The sequence below is a fragment of the Acinonyx jubatus genome, chromosome C2, assembly GCF_027475565.1.
Source record: "Acinonyx jubatus isolate Ajub_Pintada_27869175 chromosome C2, VMU_Ajub_asm_v1.0, whole genome shotgun sequence".
In the NCBI taxonomy this organism is placed as follows: domain Eukaryota; kingdom Metazoa; phylum Chordata; class Mammalia; order Carnivora; family Felidae; genus Acinonyx; species Acinonyx jubatus.
In genome coordinates, this window is record NC_069384.1 from 123,030,605 (window position 1) to 123,056,922 (window position 26,318).

The 26,318-nt window shown below is 36.1% G+C and overlaps 1 protein-coding gene across 2 annotated transcripts in view; it reads right to left on the bottom strand.

The window, feature by feature from the left end:
* Positions 1 to 26,318, bottom strand: part of ARMC8 (armadillo repeat containing 8) — a 105,524-nt gene that overhangs the window by 40,594 nt on the left and 38,612 nt on the right. For both annotated transcript variants that reach the window (XM_053221409.1, XM_015074174.3), the window contains 10 exons: positions 25,577 to 25,648; positions 24,036 to 24,178; positions 23,834 to 23,931; positions 20,045 to 20,137; positions 14,391 to 14,471; positions 12,406 to 12,481; positions 12,219 to 12,309; positions 10,536 to 10,596; positions 7,902 to 8,102; positions 5,159 to 5,254 (listed from right to left, as the gene is read on the bottom strand). In XM_053221409.1, the coding sequence (XP_053077384.1) occupies positions 5,159 to 5,254; positions 7,902 to 8,102; positions 10,536 to 10,596; positions 12,219 to 12,309; positions 12,406 to 12,481; positions 14,391 to 14,471; positions 20,045 to 20,137; positions 23,834 to 23,931; positions 24,036 to 24,178; positions 25,577 to 25,644 (1,008 nt within the window). In that variant the 5' untranslated portion in view covers positions 25,645 to 25,648. The remainder of the gene's footprint in view (positions 1 to 5,158; positions 5,255 to 7,901; positions 8,103 to 10,535; positions 10,597 to 12,218; positions 12,310 to 12,405; positions 12,482 to 14,390; positions 14,472 to 20,044; positions 20,138 to 23,833; positions 23,932 to 24,035; positions 24,179 to 25,576; positions 25,649 to 26,318) is intronic.

Sequence of the window (26,318 nt, forward strand, 5' to 3'; positions counted from 1 at the left end):
AGAGTAAAAAGACATCATTACAACTAAAGAAAAGGCTTATGCTTCTGAAATATATTCTTTTTACTAGAATGAGTAAGTTTTGGAAATTTATAGCATAAAATCACTACCTTCATTGTAAACTCTTAAAAATTTATGCCCCAATGCTGTTCAGCTTTTCTAATACACTTGGGAATGTTTAGTTTTAATCTTCCAAAGAAATCATTTAAGATATTCTAACAAACGCTTCCATTTATTGAGCACCTACAGGCACCATGCTAAATATTTTAAATACATTAGATATCATCCCCACAATGACCCTGCAGATACAACTTCCTTTGCTAGGAAAAAGTGGGTAGAGAGAAATTTTTTGTTTTCCTTTTCTTATTTTTCTCTGCCTTTTCAAAAAAACAAAAAAACTCCACTGTTCAGTTTAAAAAGAAAAAACATCTCACCCTTGGCTACGTTCTTCACATGTAACATACAAACATCTGTGACTAGAGGATTTTTTTTCCCCCCACAAGGAACAAAAACTTAAGATTTCATGTTTTCAATTCTTGAGAATATAAAAGGCATGTAGAAGAAATTAAAAATAATAAAAATATTAATTGCCAAATCGATTCCAAGAGAGTTATATTGATATCACCATGTGCATTTTAATTGGTTCCCAATAATTCTTTCATCCCCTAGAAAATTCTTACTAGCCATTTCTTACTTTTCTCTGACGTACTGAGGTTTTATTATAAATGCTGAGCTTTAAGGCTATGTCTTACTGCTGTTTACCTCACCTCTGCTTTCCCCTTCCCTCCACCCATTGGGTAATGTTTATACAATGTAGGCAGCTCAATCAATCCAGAAAGAATTAAAACTCTGACATTCATTAATAGGGGAGATATTTTACACGGATGTATAACACTGGTCCAGATTCATACTTGTGAATGCTATACATTTTTTAAACTCATACATGTAGACACAAAAAAAAACCCCTAAGAAATAATGGTGAAAATTATTTCAAAATTAAACAACTACTACACCATAAACATGTTCTCTTTGATCTATGTCAAAATGAGAAGATACACCCTTGGGATTGTCTGCCTATTAAAAAATGGGAATTTCTTGCATTTTCTCTGTGCTAAGTATAGTGAAACTCCTTGCCTATATGATCAGGTATAGATTTCCTGTATTTTTAAAGCTCGTCTGTTCATATACCTGTGTAACTGCTAATATAGTTATGAAAATTCTTAATGCAGAGAGGCCATATATAATTGGATTAAGGGTGCTTAATGATGCAATTTTGCAATATGGTTTACTCATCCATCTGTCCATTTTTTTTGTCATCCATTCCTTCTTCAAGTATTTATTAAGTACAAACTACGCACCTGACAGTGTTGTTGATGCTGAGAATATGGTGATGAGCAAAACATAAAAAAATCCCTGCCCTCATGGAGCTTACATTCTAGTTCCTCAAAAGGGATCTGCAACTAAGATAGAAGTACTCAAAATCCAAGAGGAAAACTTTCTGAAAAGCTCCCTTAGTCAGATACCTTATAGGAGCAAAGGCTACAATAAGTACTGCATTTAACATTTGTAATGTGTCTTATTTTTATCAAAAATAAAAATCATATCTATTAAGTTTATTAATCTCCTTGAATTTATATTTACTACTTATTTTCCTCAATTTACACCTTGTTTATGATAAATTCCTCTAGTTCCTTGAAGAGAGTCAAAGTGAGACAATCCTTTTAAATTTCAAACCTAACTGATGATCAGTAGGTATGAATCAAGTGAGTGTCTTCATAAGAGCAATTTTTTATTATAAAGGATTTGGCTTCATAATTACAGGACTGTCTGCCAGCACTGCCTCCGCATGATTTAACTGCTGACTGGAGTTTTGACTGGGGATGCCAATACCTAAAATCATGTTAGGTATCATCTTCCCTTTTTACTGTCCCATTAAATGAACATATGCTTCTTAGCATTAATATGCAGTAAAGGCTGTCATTAGAGACTAGATTTTGTCTGTCCATGGCAGAGATTACAGCTAATCTTTACCTGGCCCTGCTGTCAGTACACTTCCTGCTAATGTGCTCTGGACTCTTCTTCCACTGAGCTCTCAATTGCTGCCTCTGCCCTTGCTTTCTCTGACCAAAATCCTTGAATTACAATTCTAAGTTCATTATGGCCAGGCCTCATCTGTTGTCATGCTCAGTGGTCCTTCCTCTTTTCTTGGGGCTTCTCCCTCTTCATATTACAGCCAACAGTAAGTAATGTTTTCCACTCTCACCAGCAGAACTTTTCCACCCTCCTTAACTTTCTAACAGGACACTGGGAAAACAGTAAACTTCAGTATGCCACAGAGTGATAATGTACGCAGAGCCAGGAATCAGAATACCAACTTTGCTCTGAACAGAAGGATACAGAAAGATCCAAGCATATTAAAGGAAATGCCACTCTGTCTATGGTTTCTGTATTTTCATTTCTATATTTATTCAGCAAATACTTATTGAGTGCTTATTAGGTTCCAAAGACTATTATACAGTTGATTTCTTTTAATGGAAATCCACCAATATTGCTCCAAAGCTGAAGTGGTAAATTTCTAACCTGTAGGTCATATTCAGTCTTTAGCCTAATTTGGTCTGCCTCGGAGAGAAGGATCGAGAAACAGAAAAGCAGGCCTTTAGAAGTCTTTAGAAGCAATAAGATAGACTAACTCTACAAAGCGAGAAGGCCTGTATCTTTCTCCTTTATTGCTATGTATACCTCTCACTGTCTCTACCTCTTTGCTCTAGTTTTTTCTCTTCTTCATTCCACCTCATTTCTTTAACTGGCCGTTATATGGCAATGGGATATAGGTTATTTTCTGTATTTATTGAATTACATTCCTATTTTTAATTTAAAAGGCAGACCAAATTAACACTTCATATTTTTATCCTAAAACAGTCTTTTTGTTGCTTTTGTTTGGAGGAGTGGGGAGAATAGGGCTACAGTCCTCGAAATTTCTTTCACAGATTCTCTACTCAATTAACTCAGTAACTGAAATTCCACCTTGGCAAGCAAAAATATTGCATTAAAAGATAAAACAATAATAAACATTGTACTTCAAGAATCTACACAAAAAAAGGATACAAAGTTTATAAGGCATAAGTGTAAAAGGTAAATAACTATTTCATGAAGAAAGCAAATAAAAATCTACTCAGATAATTATTTCAACAAAAAAAAAAGGAATAGAAATAAATGCATTCAAAGGAAGAGTTATCATTTACCAATTTTTATACACTGAAAATAAGGATTCTCCACTCCTAAGAACCATTTTCATGCAGGTTTTTATCACAAATTATATATTTTCCATTTGACAATTTCTCTCTTCAGTAGTTGCTATAAACTGTAAATTATTCCAACACTTAATTTCCCAGGATTAAATATCTTCCTAAAAACTCTATAATCCCCATCACATAAGAATGTCACAGTATCTTTTCTTTATCACACAAAAAAATTATAATAATTATAACTTATTCTTTATTTGTCATCTTTCTACAGAAATTATCAAGATTTAGCCTTGCCAGGAAATTATACACATTATGAATACAAGCTTTAATAGACTACTAACCAGACTATTGTATTCCAAGTATTTCTATAGAACATGATATCACAAATTAAGTCATTAATTCCAAAACAGTAGTTTATTAACAAAAAAGTACAAAGAAGTACAAATGGACATCCTACTTTCCCCCATTATGGTCCATCTATCTATCTCCCTTTCAGTCCATGGCACAGCCTTCTTGAGCTAAAAGAATAGGCAAAATACTTCTCTTTCCAATGGGCCTAATAACCATCCCCAAACAAATCATTATGTATTTAAGTTATACAGTCAATGTCAATTTTTAAAAAATGTTTTATCTATATGAGTTGCTATAAAAGCCTCTTCCCTTGCAATATATCATGTACCTAAACTGAATGAAACATATCAGCATCAACATTCATAAATCATGCTTAGATACAGGGAATATCAGATCATTAGCATATTTGCCTTGAAGTAACAGATGACGAATGAAAGCGTAGAAGTGTCAAAAGGGATTTTCATAGATATTTACTAAAACACTTCAAGTCAAAAACTAACTAAATTGAAGTACATGGAAAACATTCAGGTTAGTTGTGTTTTTTGCACTGATTTTTAAATCAAAGCTACTCACATATCTCATCTATTATTTCAATTTTCTTCAGCAATGGTTCCTTTTCAATTTATTTCAATAAACCTACAGTTATTCCATACTTCTCGTTCTACAAGCCCAAAGTACTTCTCTGAATCACAGTAAATTCCCAATCCTTTTCGATTTTTCTCACAGGGCTACAGATGGGAGATTTAGTGAACTGCCATGTTCAGTAAACAATGCTCAATTTACTCTTTCGGCTATAATTCTTCAAGACAGAACATGTGGATTAATTTACTGATGTTCCTAAAAGCCATGTGTAAAATTTATCTTACATTTTTTTTTGAATGGGAAGCTCCAGCCTTTTAGCTTGTGGAGGCAGCCAGGTCAGAGCTTGCTACTACACTTTAGTCCCTGCCTATAACTAGTCTCATGAAGAACAGGAATTCAGTGTTAGACTAGACTATAGTAACATAAGGTGCTATATCAGTGAAACACTTTTGGGGAACTGGAAAATTCAGATGACCACTCACTAAACATAAAATCATTATTCCACAAAGATTTTATTCACATCAAACTTGCACAGTAGCAAAAAAAAATCAAAACATAACTAAGCCACATATCAAAGAACAATATACAATAAGGATTTGAATTTCTCAATGGCATTGGGAAGTATTTCCATAAATAACATTTACAATTCTAGAGTTAGATCTTTCAAGGTGTCTGAAGCTTCACAGTGCTAGAATTGATTTTTATCAACACATGCAAAAATGTGCAACATAATAATTCATATTAATGACAGAAAAAAGCACGCCAGTTATTTGTCATTCCAGCACGGCCATGCCACTCTATGTTCTAAAAACAAACAACCCCCCAAATCCGGGTCCCATTCATTCTTCAATTATGCCTTTAGTCACTCTGCTTTATTATATTCAAACAGTCACTGTTAGTGCTCTTCACCACGACTTTCAGGCTGACGTCACTCCCTGCCTGCTGGCTGTCAGGACTGGGGGACGCCCCTCTCCCAGACTCACCTTCTTCCGGATGTCTTCATCGTTTGCTCCTAGAGAGGCATAGAGCTTGAATGCAGCCTGGCGGAGTTCATGAGCGTGTTTTAAGTCATGATCAAGCTATGGACGGGGAAACAAAAGGTATATTGCAACTCAGTCTACATATTTAATTTTCAATAAAACTACCTGAGTTGGAAAAAAATTTTAACCACTATTAAGATATTAGTGCTATCACTGAATTCCTGGTTATTTTGGGGTTCTGTTCACATAGGACTGAGCCACTCCTGTGTTTGTGCCAATATGACCTAGAATGCATGCAGTCTGCTTCTGTCTAAAAGTGGACACCACAACGTTTGACACTGGAATGGTATATGAAAGACCTTTGTGAAACTCTGACCCCTAAACAGCGTTCCTAGAGAGGAGTTTTAGTGGCACTGATGCTTGCTCACACCAGCTCTTTGAAATGCCCTCCTCAAGAACAAGGCACATTCAGGCCTTTCTAGCCTCAGAATACAGCTGGTAAAACTTGAGTGCTGCTACAGTACTTTTAGAAGGTTTTCTTAAACATGAAGAACAGCGCTGGCCCGATTTCAGTATTTACTAAGATTTTAGAAAAGAGGGAAACCTTTGTGAAAATCCTTAATAAACAATACACCAAGGTAATGATGCTATGTATCTATTACAATTACCTGAGATTTATATTCGGAGGCTTTTTTGATACATTTATTAAAATTACTTACTGGTATGAAAACAATTAATGCTAACTTTACACATGTAAAGTTTTTAAATGATCAATTCTTCCATACACCTGTTTTGTCACTAAACCACCATAGATGTGAAATAGAAGCATGTTCTCACAACACTTTAAATGACTACAAATCGGTAAGTATATAAAGCTTATCAATAATGTACATAAATTTATAACTAATTCACCCAAATGACTACCACTCCAAATGAGTTGCCTTTGAAAGGTTCACCTTTATGCAATGATGTGTTATTTATAACATTCTAAGACCCTTCTTTGAAACTTCCTGAAGAGCTAAGTGGCATATTAGCTACAAAACCCTAACAATGATATATCTTCATCAGGTAAGAGTTTTAAGTTAATTGTTACTGACTGTGAAGATGGGGAAATAAATCCAGCTGGGTAACATCATTTAGAGTAACAACAGTAGTTCTAAAAATATTTTGATCAAAGCAGGCACTGATGGATTATGGGAGGAACTCCTCAATATACAACACTCATTTTGATGTATAAGTTCTGAAATATCTGAAGTCGTAAGTACTTTCTAGTCATAACATATAGTTAGAATACTGACTTGGATTAACATATACCATGAAAATCATGCACTTATTAACATGCAAGAATTTCCAACTATGGGTCTAGTGTCTATATTTTTATGGTCAGAAACCACTGTATAATCCATCATCAAAAACAGAGGAATAATCTTCTCTATACCAGTTAAATGATTTACACATATACAGGCCACAAGTTCTTGTAACTATGTTTCCTCACTCTTCTGTCCATCAGAGTATCCCGTTTGCCTTGTCTGGACAGTCAACTGAGGGTGTTCATGAGGCCATAGTTAGGACTTGCTCATGTATCTTTATACCAGTGAAATACTGTGTCAGCATGAGGAAGTCCACAAGGGAAAACAAACAAGGTAGCTGGTTCAATGTAACCCATTACCTGTGCTGCAAAAACAATACCACTAAAGGAAGAGCAGGCACTAACTTTAATACATAGTGTACATGACTAATACCAGTAACAGTGAAGGTTACTTTGGGCCCTTTCTGAGACAGAGAAAACATAAACCCTTAAGAGTTCATTTTATTTTCAATGTTAAATGCCAAATAAACAGTTGCCTGCCAAATGAAGTTTTGGGAAACTCAGGGGCATGAGAAAGGTCAAGAGGAAAGTTTGTAAAAATTTACCATTGGGACCACTGGCATCAAAAATACAGTCACGTTCATGAAACAGTACTGGTTACTAATTAGGAGACAATCAATGCTTTTTCTACCATGATCTCCTTAAAAAAACAAAACAAAACAAAAAAAAAAACACAAAACTTTCTCTAATTGAATATTGTTCTCCTATGCTTAGAGAAATGGATATGACAAACAGGCTGGGAAGAACAAAGTCAAAAGACCTATCTAGCTATTCTAAGGAACTTACAGTTTGTGAAAAAGTTTGAGAAAAGCACAGTTTGGTTCTTTATGGTCTCAAACTAGAGGTTAAATAGTACTTTAGCTGACACTAGCAGGACCAAAACACAATATAAAACTGAAGCAAGGAAAGAGAAGATGACAAAAGTTAGACAGTGAAAGAGAAAGACAATGGCAGAGAGTAAAATAAGGCCACTCAGTCACCTGTCACAGAAGAACACCCTTGACCTAAAGAATGAGAATATAGCAACACAGATGATTCTGGGAACTTAAACAGGATTAGATGATGTTGCTGTAATGTCAACACCCAGCTTAGATACACCATTATTTTTGTGTTTTAGTTGGGAATTAGGGACATAATTTTCTTCCTTCCTGATTTCCTGCTTAGTAAAAAATTTCTGGTAATTACATGAAATAGACTGGATTCAAAAACCCATAAAACATCATCTTTGTTATCAAAGATTCCTTCATTTAAAGGAAGATTCCTTTATTTAAAAGGGCTCTGAACTGTAATTATCAATTGGTTCAAAGTTGTGAGCAGTAAGAAAACCTTTTAAAAAATCCCTTAGCTTGAGCTGCTGAAAAGGAAAACAGAACATACCCTTTTAATATCAGTGATGGCACTCACTGAGCTGGGATATTTGAAATAATCAGCAAGCATGGCAATGAGGTGATCAGTTATGCTAGCGATTCTCTGTAGCTCCACATCTGGTTCAATCAGATAGGCAAGTGTCTCAGCTCCTTCAACTCTCTCCTCTAGTAATCTCTCCTTACTGCACATTCGAACCAAACAAGGCAGTGTCTGGAAGGTAGTGAAATTAATTATTGGCTTTGTGGTAAAGGCAAAAGCTTGATGGAGAGCATAAAATAAGTGAATCAACTCAACGGTTTTTAGTGGCAGTCAGGTTTGTTATCAAATGTTTGAATAAGTACTTTCACAGAATAAAAAGGTTTTTTTGGAATGTAAAAACAAAGTTCAGTGTATATTAATCATTTGCTCTGGCATACCCAATCTAATCATACAACAGAAGTGCATTAATACAAACTCCCATCAGGCCTTTGTGATGGATAAAATTGAAACTTTATTGTACAATCTACAAAAGACATTTAAGAATCTCTAATAAATCATGTGTGATGTTTCTGTTCCACCTATGTATTTATTTACTTAAAAGACATCCAGCAGTTTAATCAGGAACAACTTTGCCTTAGAAAAAGTATGCTATCTTTTCCTTAGCGAATAATATGGATGGGATGGCTTTTATTTTTTGTTTGGGGATCAATACCTACAGTTGCAAAATCAAAATACAACTTTAAAAATTCAGTGATCTTACCATTACTCAGATTTCATGAGTTTTCCCTCAAGTGAGTAAAATGCATCCATCACAGTTCCTAGGTTTTCCAAGTAACTCCCTAAAATGACTGTATCTACTAGTCCAATTTTACCTGAGGTCCTTCAAAAATCTTAGTGCTGGTCTTGGTAATTTATCTACATTAGGTCCTTGATAAGAAAAAAAAAATCCCATGTATTTATTATTTCTTCTTCTTTTTTAAATTTTGAACATGAGCCGGGGAGGGATAGAGGATCCGGAAGTGGGCTCTGCACAGACAGCAGCAAGCCTGATGGGGAGCTCGAACACACAAACTATGAGATCACGACCCGATCTGAAGTCGGATGCTCAACTGACTGAGCCACCCATGTGCCCCTATTTACTATTTCTAAGGCTGATGAACCCACTTTAAAGAATAACGTTGAAGTGGAAACTGAAATGCTCTAATTATAGGAAGCTTTCCTCCATTATCGTAGTCAACTCAACTGTGCTTTGCTCCTTCCTAAATTTCTACTGTATCTTTACCATAGAGTGTAGCACTTTATTGTTCACTATTGATTTCCTATCAGGCTACTGTGTGCTTTATAATACAACCCCAGGCTTCCAAGAGGAAAGACTTATTCTTATTTTCTTTTGAACAATTACTAACATTTATCAATCCATAAATTCACAGATTATTGAATTAACCACTCACAAATACTATACAAAGAAGATGTTATTAACATAGTTTACCAATATGTAGGAAACAGAGGGGTAAAGCATCTGAATAAATAAACCAAGGTTACTTGAATGAAAGCCCTTAGAATTTTACACAGTGTTGCTTACTTAGGGGGTCCTCAGATCTCATTAAAATAATTGAGTTGCTTCACCAAAGTCTAAACAAACATTAGTCTTAATGCACTTTAATCCTTGGGTTCATTTTGCACACTGAAAATGAGAGGTTCATAAAATGATATTTTATTTACATTGTTCTTTGGGGCTAATAAAACATTTAACATATTTAACATCCTGTTATCTTCAAAATAACCCTGTGGAACAGACGAACAAAAATTATTGCTTCCATTTTCATGAGTCACCAAAAGAATAAGGGATATGTCCAGGGCTACCCAAGCCAGTCGGTGGTAGGAGTACTGAAGTGAGACTCGAGGTCTTAGCACTTTTAGGGACAGTCTCTTATGTGGGTTTTTCTGATTCTAGTTGCTTTGGACAGGTCACAATGATGTTGATGGTTTTCATGTGTTATTTACTTTTCTTTCTCATTATGTCTTTTGATTATCTGCTATGAAGGTGATAAAAAATCTTTATCTGCAGAGCTGGTGAACTGCTTGCCTATAAAACTATGTTGTAAATTTAATGAAAATCAAGGATTCACCTGAATTTTACATATTTTTGCAATTTCTATATCCTTCTAATTTAACAAAAATGAAAAAGGTGACAGGAACGATTTCATTTTGACTCTTAAAACACATCTAAAACCAATTTTTGAAAATTACATGGCATCATATGGGGCACCAGGGTGGCTCAGTAGGTTAAATGTACGACTTTGGCTCAGGTCATGATCTCACGGTTCGTGAGTTTGAGCCCCGCGTCAGGCTCTGTGCTGACAGCTTAGAGCCTGGAGCCTGCTTTGGAGTCTGTGTCTCCCTCTCTCTCTCTCTGCTCCTCCCCTGCTCACACTGTCTCTCTCTCCCTCAAAAATAAGTAAATATTCTTTTTTAAAAAATTTAAAATTACATGGCATTTCATTAAAAAGAAAAGCGTTATGTTTTAATAATGTTATTTTATGCTATGCACACAAACCATGGTGATAAATGTATAAAAAGGAGAAAAAAAAGGGAATACCAATATTTATATTCAACACTTAGGACTGTGTAATGTTCACATGTGTTTAGAATTAATTAGCTCACCTTCAATACAATACAGTTGTCATCTGTCCGAATTGCTCCAGCTCTACACATGTAAGTTAAACTGGAATAAGATGGCAGAGAGTAAATTTCTGCTTGTGTTTTAAAGCTCTAAAAGAAAAACTCCCCACCTTTAAAATATTATGGGTAAAAAAAATAAGACAGCTATTCTTATTTATCTTGAGGGAGAAGGTTTTCACATTACCTTATATGAGGGTCTACCAATTCAAAAACAACTGATCTAGACAGTAAGCCAGATATTTTTCAAAAATACACACAAAATTGTTTTAAAAATAAAGGATAAGAGGATAAGCTTTGAAGCTAGGTGCTGGACACACTGGAGTTCCTTATACTTGTCTCTATACTGTTTTGTTAAAATTTTCCATACTATAAAGGGGAAAGAGTTAAAAGTAAATATAGTTAACACTGTCTAAGATTAAATGAAGTTGGGATATTTTAACTCCAAGAAAGGTAGTGTAAGTATCACAGAAGAAGCACTTAACTTGTCACAGAGCTAGCTATCAGAAATTAACTACTAACTCTTCAGAGCTTGCCAGTAATGGTTTTGAGAACTGGGTCAATGATTTGGTTCTACTGAAAAACAATTTACCTTCACCATTATATCTGGCTTTGAATAAGAATAAAATTACTTGGTCCTCCCTAAGCAGGTACTGAACACTGAGCACTTCAGAAACTTAAATTAATGAATCTCCTTTTTGAATTAGATTCCTTTAGTAAGCTGAGGGGGCAGGGGAAGGACTAAAACACTCAATACCCTGGCTTCTACAGAAAGCTATTAAAAAAAATAATAAAATTTTTACTTAGATTGTTGAGGACTGAATTGTTTATCTTAAGACTTGTTACCCACATTGTTTTTGAAACCAGTTCCATGAGAGAATTCACCTTACAAATAAAGAGGCAAATGCTCAATTGCAAAGACAAAAAACACGCAAAAATACAAAATAGTATACTCATATTAAAAAAAAACAAAAAATTCACGATCCATTAGTATTTTACTGAAAATTCCTTACTCTCACCAAAATACTAGAGAGCCACAAATTCTTAAATACTGGAACTAAACAATTAATTTAGCAAAGAATAGGTGCTCAACCTATTAACGTATTGATAATTACAGAACTGACATGTACTTAATACTTATATGAGCCAGGACATGTGCTAATAATAAGAACTTGACTATCTTATAAACTGTCACATCTCTATGAGAATTTTATGCTTTGTTTTTCTAAACTTGAGGAAGCCATATTTTATGAAATCATGCCTTGGTTATCAACCTCAACTAATTCTCACTCCATAGTTGCACATCTTTATATTTTCTTGTCTTAATCCTTACCATAAATCTGTTAGTTAAATCTGATCTAATTCTGTCTTATTTCAAGTGAAATAAGGAGAATGAAACAAAGTAATTTGCTTGAAAGAAACAAAGTAATTTTCTGTAGACAGTCTTAGCCATTAATTAAATGAGTGTTGCTGCTCTGCATGCTACTAGTAAGCGGAGTAAAAAAATTCATGCCCATTTAATAAAATGTGAGACAATCCCATGACTTGCAAATTCTAAAACCCTGAAAGAAGACAGGGACTGGAAGTGAGCTAATTAGGCTGTTCAAAAATACTCTTAACATATTGATAAAGCACTGTCATTCTTCCCACACTATCTTGATTTTTTACCATTTTGCTGATGTGAGCTGCATCTCAATAGGTTTATCCCTCTGTAACATCTTCACAAAAATTTGTGGTAATAATTCTCCATCAACCAAAACTAGAAATAAAGCAAAGAACAAGAATTAAGGAATTCTTTAAATCTACAAAGTTCATAAATTAAATCATGTAGATGCCATTCAAAGTTCCAGCCTACCATTTACCAGCGTCATCGATACCTGGGGGTTTTCAAAAGCTAAAACTGAGAAGCATTTCAGTGCCTGCATTCGAACCTGTAACAATAAATAAACAAACAAAAAAAAAAATGCATTTATGCGTTTTAAATGTCTCAGAATCTAAACTCTTCTGAAAAAACAAAATACTAAAAGAAGGCCTCAAGGGAATAAAAATAACACCTGTATATCTGAAGAGTAGAGAAAGTTAAACTTAATTATAAAAAGCTGAAATTAATTTTGAATGAAAAGAACAGGAAAAAGTGGCAACTAAAATTCAGATAAATTCCTAGTCAAATTTAAAAGAACAATGTACAAAATCCAATGTTAGTAAGACAAAGAAAACTTAATAACAATTAATCACCAACTGCCTTTCAAGTAGGGTACTTCTTCCCAAACTACAAACCAGAGAACTGAAGACGAGAAACTAGGAACAAATGAAAAAAAGTGTGCTCTTACAGTCATATACGGGATGGGGTTGGGGCAAAGAGAACAGAAGGAGAGGAAACAAAATTACAGTAAAAATTTGAAAAGGACGAAACTAATTTCGTTTTTACAACACCCATGAATTGTGCTACTATTCCTCATAACTAGATTACTGAGGCCAAACTCTTGACCACATATGGCATATTTTACAATTTGTAGGTGCTCCTATGAGAGCTATTATTTTTCACTCTTTCTGTTCAGTTTTCATCCGTCTCATCCTCACTTCCAAGCCTGAGTTCACATGTGATGTTTTTGTGTGCAACTCGAGATTGGCAGGCTGGGCAGCTAAAGTGTGGGGAAGCCCTGTCCCTCACTTTGGCAACGACCTGCTGCCCTAGCATGTGCACACCTAAAATGTGGGACATAAAATATGTCAGTGATACTGACAATGGAGCAAACATTACAAAAAGCAATGTCACCAAAACCTTTTTCCTTCCACAACCCATAATCTGTTACAGTAGATAAGGAAGCTTGGTGCAGAAAAGACAAGAAAGAAAAGGAGGGAGAATTGAGGGAGTTAAAGAAGACAAAGAGGAGGGGCAGTGAGTAGCCACCCCAGCAATCGTTCCTTCGTGTGCCAGTGCTGACTGCTTCCTGCTTCTATGTGGCACAGGGCAGAGGAAGCAGCTCTCCCCCAGCTCTGATTAATTTCAAGCCAGGTCCATTCCCCATACCTATCCTTGTGAGTGCTTCACCAGGATCAAACTTTGGATCTCTCAAGTAGAAAGAACATGGGTAGTAGAAAGAACATGGGTAGTAGCAGGCTGCAATACAGCCAAGCACCAAAAAAAAGAGCAGATCAGAATCAGTGCAAGAGGACAGAAGACAAAAAGGACTACTGCTCTCTCTGCTCTACAACAAACTCCTGGCATACCAGCACTAATGTGACACAATTAGGACAATGCCCCATTATTTGCTATAACTTACTAGTTGGATAACAATGAAGTGACACAAGTTTTAACGTAACGTTTGATTATATAACGTGATGCTGTTTACCTATATATAAAAGAGAGTGAAGAAAATTTAATTAGCAAGTCTGAAAACCTTTGACTTTTTAACCTAAAATACAAAACGGAACACATTTTAAATGTTGATATATATGTGGGTATACGCTGTAAGTTTCAGTCACTGTGGCTCAATCAAAGCCATTTCTGACACAGCAAGCCACTGTTTCCACACACTTCAAGGCAACACCTCATGTGTGGCTTTGGCACCGACATCACAGCAGAGAAAACTGTAAAACTCAATAGCAAATCAAGTCACAACCATATTCTGAATAAAATGCAAAGGCAAGGGTGGCTTTTAAAATTTTTTAAAGAGGATGCTGTAGTATAACAATGCCCCATAACATTTTATTGATAAAATGTTATTCTTGGTCACAATATCTATCAAAGCACCAATAAAATAGATGGGCCTCCTAGATGAAGACTCTAGAAACCAAAAGTAAAGTATAAAAATCTGGCCATAATTTTTAACATCTTACTTTGTAAGATACTGAGGTTAGTAGGTGAGCAATATTCTGAACTGCACCATGGTTAAACAAAATTGTTTGATGATCTGGACCCTGTAAGAGAAGAGAATTAACAGTACATTAAAAAGAGTAATGATTCATTCCAACAAAACATTTACTTAAATGTAGAAAAGCACATCCGCTACAATGCAGAATTCTCAACTACCCTTCTCTTGCATAAATCCATCCTAACAAGGCAGAGTAGACAAGGGGCTGCCATTTCTTATGTCTTCCCAGTTCTGTAGAACTGCTGCTTCCTTACCCCCCACCCCCCCGCCCCAAATAATGAAGGGGACAAAGAAGCTACCCTGATAGGCACACGCTGTTTGCAGTTATTAAATAACACACTATCAGGGCAACAGAATCACTGTCAATTCTACATTTCATGTGCACAACCTTCCACTATGTCCACTGAAAATAGTGGTAATCATTCTTACAACTTTAGACTGATGAGCTCATCAGAGGAACTCTAAAACTAATTAAGTACATGGAGAACTGGACCAAAGCTTAACTCATCTCAATACATCAGGAAAGTCTGAGTAATGGATGGTGGAAAACTAAACACTCCATACTGAGAAGTGCAAGTGTTTTGGTTTCTGTTCTATCTGATTTCTTTTTAAATTTTTTAAATGTTTATTTATTTTTGAGAGAGAGAGAGAGACAGAGAAAGAGGGAGACCCAGAATCCAAAGCAGGCTCAAGGCTCTGAGCTGTCAGCACAGAGCCTGACATGGGGCTCAAACCCACAAACCATGAGATCATGACCTGAGCCAAAGTCGGCCACTTAATCGACTGAGCCACCCAGGCGTCCCTATCTCATTTCTCTTCTTAAATCATCATTTCTTAGCACAGGAAGGTGAAGAAATGGGAAAATTTGGGGGTTTTATTTTTCATCAACAATCTTCTACCAAGCAGTTTACTGAAGATCTTCAAAGTGACAGAAGCTAAAGGTTTATGCAGGGCTTTGAGGTTGCCACAGTTCTTATGTGCTGATTTTAATTTTTTAATTTTTCAAAATTTATTTTATTATTATTTTTTAATGTTTATTTGAGAGACAGAGAAAGACTGAGCATGAGTGGGGGAGGGGCAGAGAGACAGCGGGAGACACAAACTCCGAAGCAGGCTCCAGGCTCTCAGCTGTCAGCACAGAGCCTGACGGGGGGCTCAAACCCACAAACCCTGAGATCATTACCTAAGCTGAAATCGGACGCTTAACCAACTGAACCACCCAGGTGCCCCTAATTTATAATTTTTTTTGAGTTTAAGTAATCTCTATACCCAGTGTGGGGCTTGAACTTACAATCCAGAGCTCAAGAGTTACATGCTCTAACAACTGAGCCAGCCAGGCACCCCTCCTATGCATTGATTTTATGTACCACTCACCCATTCAATAATGAAGTCAAAGCAAGGATAAGGATGCTACTTCATGCTTATCATTATTCAGAAAAGAAAAACACAGCAGGGAAAGTTGGCTTTCCCTGGACTCACCAAAGGAAACCAGTTGCTAGTCTAGAAAAAAACTCTGAAGCCAATTTTTCCAACCCACTCTTTAGCCAAGTAACAACTATCCTGTAGATGCTCAGTCTTTCATGGACCAAAACATCCATCATATGAAGTGGGGAGATTAATATTCATTGTCCTCAATCACAAAACACCCATATTCTATTTTATAGGTAATAATTCTATTAAAAGAGCCCTTTAAAAAACAAAAAAACTTCAGTCATTTCTCTCAAATTCTATACATTTTCTAACTTCTCCTAATTTCTGATTATTAATTGATACATAATGTCCACACTTTATTCAGGCAAACCTACATTACATATATTAGGTACTTTCTAATGTCTCACTATTAAAAACAATGCTTTATCGAACTTTTTTTCTAATGTTTATTCATTTTTTGAGAGACAGAGAGCAGGGGAGCGGCACAGAGGGAGGGAGAAGCAGCTGTTGGCACAGAGCCCTACGCGGAGCTCAAACTCATGAACCATGAGATCATGACCTGACCTGAATTCAGAGGCTCAACTGACTAAGCCACCCAGGTGCCCCCATGCACATTCTTTCTAAGAGCTAGTTCATGTATGCAATATCTGTACTGATGAAGCCATATTATGAAAAAGATGAAGCACAATGCAATTTACTTAATATAACTGGTCCCTGCTGCCTACAAGACATAGTTTTTAAAATTCTTCAATTTCTTTGCCCCAAGGATAGCAGCAAATAATGATGACAAAAGCAGCTCTTCCTCCTCTGTGCTTGTACATAGGATTATGTAAAAATAATTACAAGGAAGCAATTAGTGACGGAACCAACTAGAGACAGAGCTTTCATTTGTTTCTTATCAAGTCTCTCTTGATCAACCCATCCACAGGGTGGGAAGCAAATAAGTCACGAAGTTTTTAAGCTCCAAAAGGCAGGTCTCAGAAGTTTCGGAGTAACCTGTTTGAGAGCGGCAACAATTTAGTTCCAATTCATTTTACTACTCTTTTTCGCTCCTTAATAACTCAGGGAGAGAATTTCAAAGATATAATTAGGATTAGCTTATAAGACAAATGCTTTAATAATCCCTTTTTCTGTCTCCCCCTCCCCCAAAGTATGTAAATGTATTTAATATTGAGACCAGTACAGCTGACCCGTGAACAGTGGATTTGAACTGTGCGGATCCACTTCTATGTGGATTTTTTCAATACACACAGCACAGTACCATAAATGTATTTTCTCTTCATGATTTTCCTAATAACATTTTATTTGTTCTAGCTTACCTTATTATAAGAATACAGTATATAATACATACAAAACACAAAATATTGTAAGAAAACAGTATATAGTACATATAACACAAAATACTCAACTGCTTATCAGAAAGTCTTCCAGTCAATAGTAGGCTATTAGCAAAGTTTTAGGAAGTCAAAGGGCATATGCCGATTTTTGACTGAGCAGGGTTTGGCACCTCTGACCCTTGCACTGTCCAAGGGTCAACTGTATATTCAAATTTGTAAGTCTTAAGTCTATAAACTAAACAACACGAAAGTAAAAGGTTTTTATAGTTAATGACTATACAGAGATCATCAAATCAATTATTTTCAAAGATTCACATTACTAATCAGTAGAAAAATTAACATTTTATTTTGGGCTAATTATCACTGGGTTTATAAATGCTATTACGTTTCCTAAAGTCTAGTTGTATCTCAGAACACTTAAATTTGGTCCTTTAATTACAGTGGCAAATGCTAATTATTATTAGCATATCAGCTAAAAGAAAGCTGAGTTAAGGTGATTTTCTCTGATAACATCTTCAGTTCTGTCAGTGGCATGAGGATGCTGAGTGTAAGTTCTTTCCAGCAAAAGAACCAGTGATTTAATGGTATTCTTTCATCCACGATTTCAGCTAAAAAAGCACTGAGAAGTTTTAGATGAGCAAGCCTAAAAGGACTTAAAAGTTTCTGATGAGTCATTCTAAAAGCTATTGGAGGGGCGCCTGGGTAGCTCAGTTGGTTAAGCATCTGATTTTGGCTCAGGTCACGATCTCACAGTTCATGGGTTCGAGCCTGGCAGGGCAGAGCCTGCTTGGGATTCTTGCTCTCTCCTCTTTCTCTGCCCCTCTCCTACTTGCACTTTCTCTCCCTTTCTCTCTCATAAAATTAACGAGCATACTTAAAAAAAAATAAGATAAATAAAAGCTATTTGGGTAACTTCTGGAACGGGATTATTCAAACTTCTCACGATGTAACAGTAATTTGACATGTAGTAGTTACACCCCCAGGTCCAACTTTCAGTGCCCCTTTGGGATTACTGTGGTTATAACTAGTAGATGCTGTGCTCTCAAGCACTCATAGCAGAAAAGATTTTTAACAAGGCACAGGAGTTCTGGAGTATCCTTCTTTACCTATCTTCTCGGGCTGGGTAGAAGACTTCATTTCACTGTTGGAAAATTCTACACCTTGTTGAGTTCAGCTCCTTTTTAGCAAATGAATTGCAACAAAATTGTCATTTTTCTCAAAGGCTATCTTTGCTCACCTCAAGAGATTAAAGGAGTGTTTGATATCCCTGGTCCTACGAGTTAGCTTACACACTGTCAAATCAATCTGAAAAGTAAACTTCAAAGACTTTTGATAAAATTCTTAAATTCTAAATGTCTTAAATAGAACTGAATAAGCTGTGAAAGTCAGCTAAGATTTGGGGATGGGAAGTGGTTAAACAAACAATAATGATACTTTTTGTGGAACCAAGTGATTTAATTTTCATTTCTTTGGGAAACTGATCTAAAATAGCATAGATCCGTGATCTTCCTAATTTTATATGTTGGTGTTCACTTCTCTTTCCTATATTTCCTATAGTTTCCCAAACTCCTTACTTTGTCTTTGTATTACAAATATAGGTAGGTGAGTAATGCTGTCCTGAAAAACTTATAGAATCATCAGGCAACAAAAAATTATTTGTTTAGAAATTAGCAAATGTGTAGAAATTATGAAAGTTCTCAAATAGATAATCACCCATGGCTATCAAAAGAGTACACTCAGTATATAAACTAGTAAGCAAAATAAGTAGCACTTTATGACACTGTTAAGTTTAGGTTCAGGCCCTTTTAGGAACAGAAATTTCTCTCAACAATTAGCACAGAAGAATCTCCCACTTCTCTGCATAGGAAGGACATCACTTAAAACAATTTCCAACAATGAGAGTATGGGGAAATAGTCATGATCACATACTACTGGTAGGAGGATAAAATGGTACAACCTCAAAACAAGACAGTAAATATATGGTAAAATTACAAACGCACACCCTTTGACTCAGCAATTCCGGTTCTTATAAAATGCTTTACACAAGTTATTTTTGCAGCATTGTTTTGTGATAATGTAAGATTGGAAACAAGGCAAATGTCCAACAATAGATAACTGGTTAAACAAATTATTGTATATACTATATAGTGTATACAATATAATTATTGTACATAGTATATAGTATTGTATATAATATTTTACTATATTGGACATACTATATACAATACTATATATATATATACACAGTATATATGTGTATATATATACATATATACACACACACAGTGTGTATATATATATACACACAGTATACTGTGTGTGTGTATATATATAGTATTGTACACTATATATATACACGCTATATATACATACATATATACATATATACGCACTATATACATACATACACACACATATATATACATACATATATACACACAGTATATATACATACATATATATACAGTATATACTATATATATACACTATATACATATATACTGTGTGTACATGTATATAATGTGTGTGTGTGTATATATATATATATATATATATATAGTATTGTATACAGTGTATATTGTATATAGTAAAATACTACACTACCGTTGGAGAAAAAAATGAGGGAGCTCCTTATGTACTGACATGGGGTAAGTTTTAAGTTATGAAAAATGCAAGGTGCAGAACAGTATGTATGCAATGCTACCATCTGTGTCCCAAAAGGGAAAGAAGAGATATATACATAGGTCTGCTTCTATATGTATGTTGTCTCTGGGAGGATACACAAGGATGGCACATCTTCTGAGACCATTTAAGATTTTACACTACAGAGAACATTTATTCTGGTTCTTACTTTACAGCAGTGTGAGAAGATCTGACAGATGTACTCCTGGGTGTAGCGGGACCTGCTGAGCAGCGCCATGAGATGTGGGATCACCGTGGCATCCTGCAGTCAAAGGAAAAGAGAGCACGGTAACAAGCAACTTAGGCATTGTGAATACACCTAGCCAATTATTTCCATGAGCAGGTACACATGCAAGCTTCTCAGCTTAATCAGTCAATCAAGTCTCTTTAAGGAACACAGCAAAACAAAAACAACACAGTCCCCAAAACTGTTCAGGTAAAGGACAAGGAGAGGGGCTTCAATATTCATCCTCAACAACAAAATACAAGAATGGGAAATTCTCAATTTCTCTCCAATAAACAGCCTACATCCCCACAATAAAACAAAATCATTTCAAAAGACTTGACAGAAATGTGTTCTGAAACCAAAATGTGAATAAGATATACAATAATAAATAGCCTATAAGGGGGAAATATATAAAAATAACAAGCGACAGTTTTGATCTCTGAGATGTTGCAGTATCAGTAACTAGCAAGAATCAGTATCAGTAACTAGTAAGAATTATGATGACTGTAGTTAGCTAATTTCAATATTCACAAGACAATTTATAAAATATCAACTTCTCACTTAGAGCATGTTCTCTGCCTACTGCTGACACTTAGCAAGATACATGATGGAGCAGTGGAAGAGAGGAGAATCTGCCCAAACTGCTGCAGGGCTCTCCAAGAATCTCTTTTTTCTTAGGGTGCAAAGGCAATTAAAAGTTGAAAGGTATTTGGACTGAACCACAGATGGAAAAAGAGACTTAGCTCAAGCCTCCTACTCAATGCTGTCATGAGTCCTGGAGCTATATATCCCAAACATGAATGTGCATGCAAAATCCCAGGGGATATTCAGTATGTGCAGATTCTGATTCTGTAGGTTTGAAGTAGCATCTAAGCTCTCAGATGCAGCTGATGCTGCTGGTCCATAGACCACACTTTGATAAAAGACAACAGAGGGCAAAGAAGGCAACTTAAGAGTACCATGCTGGGGGACACCTGGGTGGCTCAGTAGGTTACGTGCCCGACTTTGGCTCAGGTCATGATCTCATGGTTCACGGGTTTCAGCCCCTCATCGGGCTCTGTGCTGACAGCTCAGAGCCTGAAGCCTACTTCAGATTCTGTGTTTCCCTCTCTCTCTGTCCCTCCCCCACTAGCACTCTCTCAAAAATGAGTAAAAACATTAAAAAAACCCTTTTTTTTAAAGAGTATGTTGGCATGTTGGGATGAACAAGATTTGGGGTTTCCCTTAGAAAGAAAAAGAATGCCCAAGATATATAACAGCTAAGTAGGAAAATAGAAGGCTGCTGATTTCCTATAAGTAGAATCTTTCCCTTGGCTTGTTAGTATAATCCTCTATATTATCATAAGCAGTTTAAAAACAAAATGAAAAATTTAGAAAACTTCAAAGAAAATCACAGAAAGAAAAGGAAGAGAGAAGATGAGAATGTCAAGCACATGTCTATTTTTATGGGGGTGGGGGTGGGGGCAATGGTTACATTGATAGAAGACAGGGAAACAAGTAGCAGCTAAGAAAACAGGCAATTGAAAGGATGATACAAAAGCTTCTCTTAAGCTCCTGAAACTACTTCCACCTCCTTTCTTTCCTCCATTGTTCGCTCATCCCGCAGTTTTCCTGTTACACCTGCCTCCTTTCTGCCAATTGTCTCATAGATCTGCAATTTATAGTTGATTAAACAAAGCAAAGAACAGTTGCATAATTTGCCCAAAGGCACCCATCTGACAAAAAGGATTTCAAACTAGACATCCTGTCCTCTTCTAAGTGGACTGCCTTGTTTTTCAGTCTACTGCCTGAGTTGCTATGCCTGCTAGCTCTATACAATCCAAATCACAGACACCAATAAATTAAACTAAAACACTGTCATTATCCTATGCAACACTTTTCACAGACTCACATTGTCTCTGAGGCATAAAACTGAGATGTTTCATAATTTAGACATTCTCACTGTGAAAGCCACTTAATGTCCCTGAGCCTAATTGTTCTTATGTAAAAGTTAAGTTGGTATAAACCAGTTTTCCAAATTATGTACCATGATCCATTAGTGGGTCATAAAATCATTTTGGAAAATGAGGAGGAAGGAGTTAAAACTGCTGGCCAGGATCAATTCCTCACTGTTACCGGGAATGTAGAGAAACTTATAGGGTAAAGAAGACAAGTGATTGGTTTAATCTCTTTGTAAACATCAAAATAGGACCTTCAGGGAAACTGACATTTACTAGGAGGAGGGCTCTTCTCTGTATAAAGCTTTGTGGAGGATGTCCCCAATTTAGGACAGCTTAAAGCATAAATCATTAGTTCTCAAAGAGTGGTCCATGGACCAGCAGCCTCTGAGCTACCTGGAAACTTGTTAGAAAAGCAAATTCTCAGGCCCTACCCCAGACTCACTGAATCAGAAAGTCGGGCAGTAGTTTCCAGCAATCTGTGCTTAATAAACCCGCCAGGTAATCATGGTCTATGCTTGAGTCTAAGAACTGTTGTACTGAACAGTATCGATTTATGAAGAATAGCTCCCTGAAGAATACTGCACAAATTCCTGATGTGTAAAATTGAGATGTTGCATAATTTAGAGCTTCCCTGCTGTGTGAAGTGACCCACGAACCTCACTTACAGACCTTATGCATCATTATGGGCCAAAGGAGCATGTGTCCAATGTGGGGAGGATGGACTATAGAGACTCATGACATTCCATCCTACCCCTGCTTGCTATGCCTATGCCTCGACTGCTTGTATTTTTGAAATATTCGTAAAATGTGATTCTAGATAAGAACAGGAATGTGTCCTATCTGACACTGATTCTTTGTGTTGGCTCAGAGAAACACAACCAGTATATTTTTAAGAACAAGAAAGGTTAGAATAGAAACCAGAGGGCATCACATTTATAGAATTGTTTTGTGAAGACTGTCACAGGAATATTCTTTCTGTCTTCACCTCCCCCCCCCCCCCCCGCCGCCGTCCTGCATCCCCTTTCTCTCCCTCTCCCTGTCTGTCTGTCTGTCTGTCTCTCTCTCTCTCTCTCACACACACACACACACACACACACACACACACAGTGTGGCAATGGAAAATGCATTTCTTATCATGGACTATAGGTCAGAGAGTTTGAAAAATATTGGCCTGGATAATGTTCATTAAGAAGTCTCATGTAATCGATAAATAAACGCCCCCTAATAATCCCTGAGGTTTTTGAAATCTATTGAATGACTCTAAAGATCTCCAGATTATCTCACACATGTTCTGATTCTAGCCTGGCAAACAAGCCTCCTATAGGCTGGTTCTGGGTCACCTCTCCAGTTGAAACTAACACTGATGACTTTCCCACTAAATTAGGCTACTCTGCCCACCGCCCTGCATATTCTTACACAGATCTTTCCTAGAATGGCCTCTTTCCTCTCCACTTCTCTAAATCTTATCCATTATTCAAGATCCAGGTCAAATTCTCTGTAAAGCTGACTCTGCTGGATTTAACCTAGAGTAAGTACATTAAATATATTGTCTTTAATTTGGTATTAAGAGATCAAAATGGGTTTTTTAAACAGCTTATAAATTCCTTAAGGTCTGATACTATCTTCCACTTCTTTAAAAGATCTAGAACATCTGATATCTGCCTATTAGCAAACACTGACATACTTGAGATTTTCCTGTAACATAGTTATGATGACTTTTGAGATGTCGAGTAAAGCAGAAGTGGGTTGTTAGTGAAAGCTAACTGATGATTCAAACACTTCTACAACTTACTGTATACAGTAGCTCCTCTGGAGTGACGGGACTGGTGAAGATGGTGCGCAGGCACCGGAGGCAAGCTTCAATGAACTTCAGGTCTGGAGACAGTAGTCCTGTCAATAGAAAAGAGATGTGAGACTCCTCCTTTCAATCCGTATTTTAAACACTGCAAATTGATTCTAATTTTTACTTGTACAAAAATGACTTCCTTACATACCTTGCAGTAAGGCAGGGATAATATGGCAATCTAGAAGAGACTTGACGTTGTTTTCAGTACCCATAGCAAGACTCCCCAATACCACGGCACATTCAGTTTTCAGCTCTGTGCTTGAGGTTTCTTGCTGAAGCAAGTACAATAATCTAAAAAGAAGGAATTTGATAAACAGAGGAGACTAAAAAAAATTAAACACAAGTAAATTAGCTAAAAGTAATGTAACAGAAAAATGCTACCAATACATCCCACATACTAAAAGTATGGTTGGTGAGCTTACAGAAGGCTAGGAAATGGTCATTTGTTTATATCAATTACTAACTTAATAAAGGAATATTTGGGTAAAAAATCAAGAAGAGAGTTTATTCATTTTGAGCCAAAGAACTATTACATACAGTCTTAGAATTTATCAGGACTATTATTCTGAAATTTGTCCACAAGTAGACAGAGCAGCACCACAGTCCATGTTATCTTCCACTCCAGGATATGAAGACTCTGGACAGTCAAAGCCAAGTGCTGTCAGATCTTAAATTCAGACTAGAAAGGGACCTGGACTATCCAGAGGTATAGTTCAGAGACTAGAGGTTTAGCCTACAAGAAATAATCAGACTCCTTGTGCAACTCTTCAAGCAAGGAAAACTCTTTCTTTCCCCAGTTCTCCCATTTGGGGAACCAGGAGATCCTCTCATTTCTACCCCAGCCTTGCCTGTCAAGCAAATATTCCCTAAACTCTAATCATCCACCACTTACGACCATCTCCTTTATGTTCTACAGTAAAACACACACATTCCTTAAAGTATATTTATATACACTGAACACTAATCCCCTAAGAAAGGCTGCTGAGAGTTTTATGGTTACCACGGTATATATTTGAGGTCAGTTATGATAAAAACAATAAAGCCATCAATCCTGCATCAAAAGACAGATATGAAGAAAAGAAAAAAACAAAGTATTAAAAATTCTGAATAAAAAACTTATAGCAACTGTACATAAAACTTAGTTCTGAGTACCAAAGGCAAAGAGAAAGTTATACAGTTATCACTGTCTGCCAAAAAGAAGCTTATTTAGTTCATCAGAAAAAAGATCAAACTTTCTAAGTTAAAAAAGAGCAAATTCTAAAAATTAGAAATTAAAAAAAAAAGCAGGATTAAAAATCAAGCAGGAATTTTTGTCAATTTATTTTAAAAAGGTTTTGAGAATCCTAAGAAATTATTATCCAATCATATAAAACTGCCAAAGCTCTGAGGAGATAGAGAAGAATCAGGCTGGTATATATTGTCGATCTACCCAACACATATTTATTATAGGGTCAATGATCTTCCTGAATTTCCAAAAAGTATTAATATATTTGCTTCATATTCCATCCTCTGGTATTTAAAAATTCCTGAAGATATGCTTCATATATTTCAAAGCATTTATTTTAAAAATTAAGAGGCTTTTAAAACAAGATAGACAACATAGAAAAAAGATGGGTCTTACAGAGGAGAATGAGAAACACATCAGAAACTTAGTATGAATAGCAGAAAAGGGGCTGATAGCAAACATACCTTGGAACAGCTCCTAAAACAATGAGATTGGCTTTCTGCTTGTTGTTTCCAATTACAGCATTTTTCATGTCTCTGAATTCAGGGGAAGAGAAAAGGGCAAGGGATGTTGAGACCTCACAGAAACATCAATGATCAATTCTTTGCACTTTATCTTTACTATGCAACATCTTGGATTGACAAGTATAAATATCAGTGACAAAGTGAAACTCTGATCCTTTTTCACCTGGAGTACCAAAGGAAAGAACAGAGATAGGTACTGAGTGAACCTGAGGGCTGTAATACAGGAGAGAAGGGGAGTGGGGGAAGTGGGAGATACCCTGAGCACTCATAAAAGACTTCCAATACGAAGAATGTGGAGTTCTTCAGAAAAGGCCCACACATTATATCTAACATTGCTTCAGGGATTATTTTGTTCCTTTCTTTCCTATTTTTCTGACTTCTTTGGGCTGACTGTTTCTTATGGTTCCATTTTATCTCCTTTTATTGTCTTATTAGCTGTGCTTCTTTGAGTTTTGTTTTGTTGCTTTTTAGTGGTTGTCTTACAATTTACAGTATGTATGTTTTAACTTATCACAGTCAGTCTTCAAGGAATATTATCTTATTTCGTTTGTGTTCTAAGAGCCTTGCAGGCATATACTTCCATTTTTCCATCCATTCTTTGTACTATTACTGTCATACATATTTTTTTAATTGGTTAGAAATACCAATATATTGTTACTATTTTTTTAGTTAAGCAGTCTAT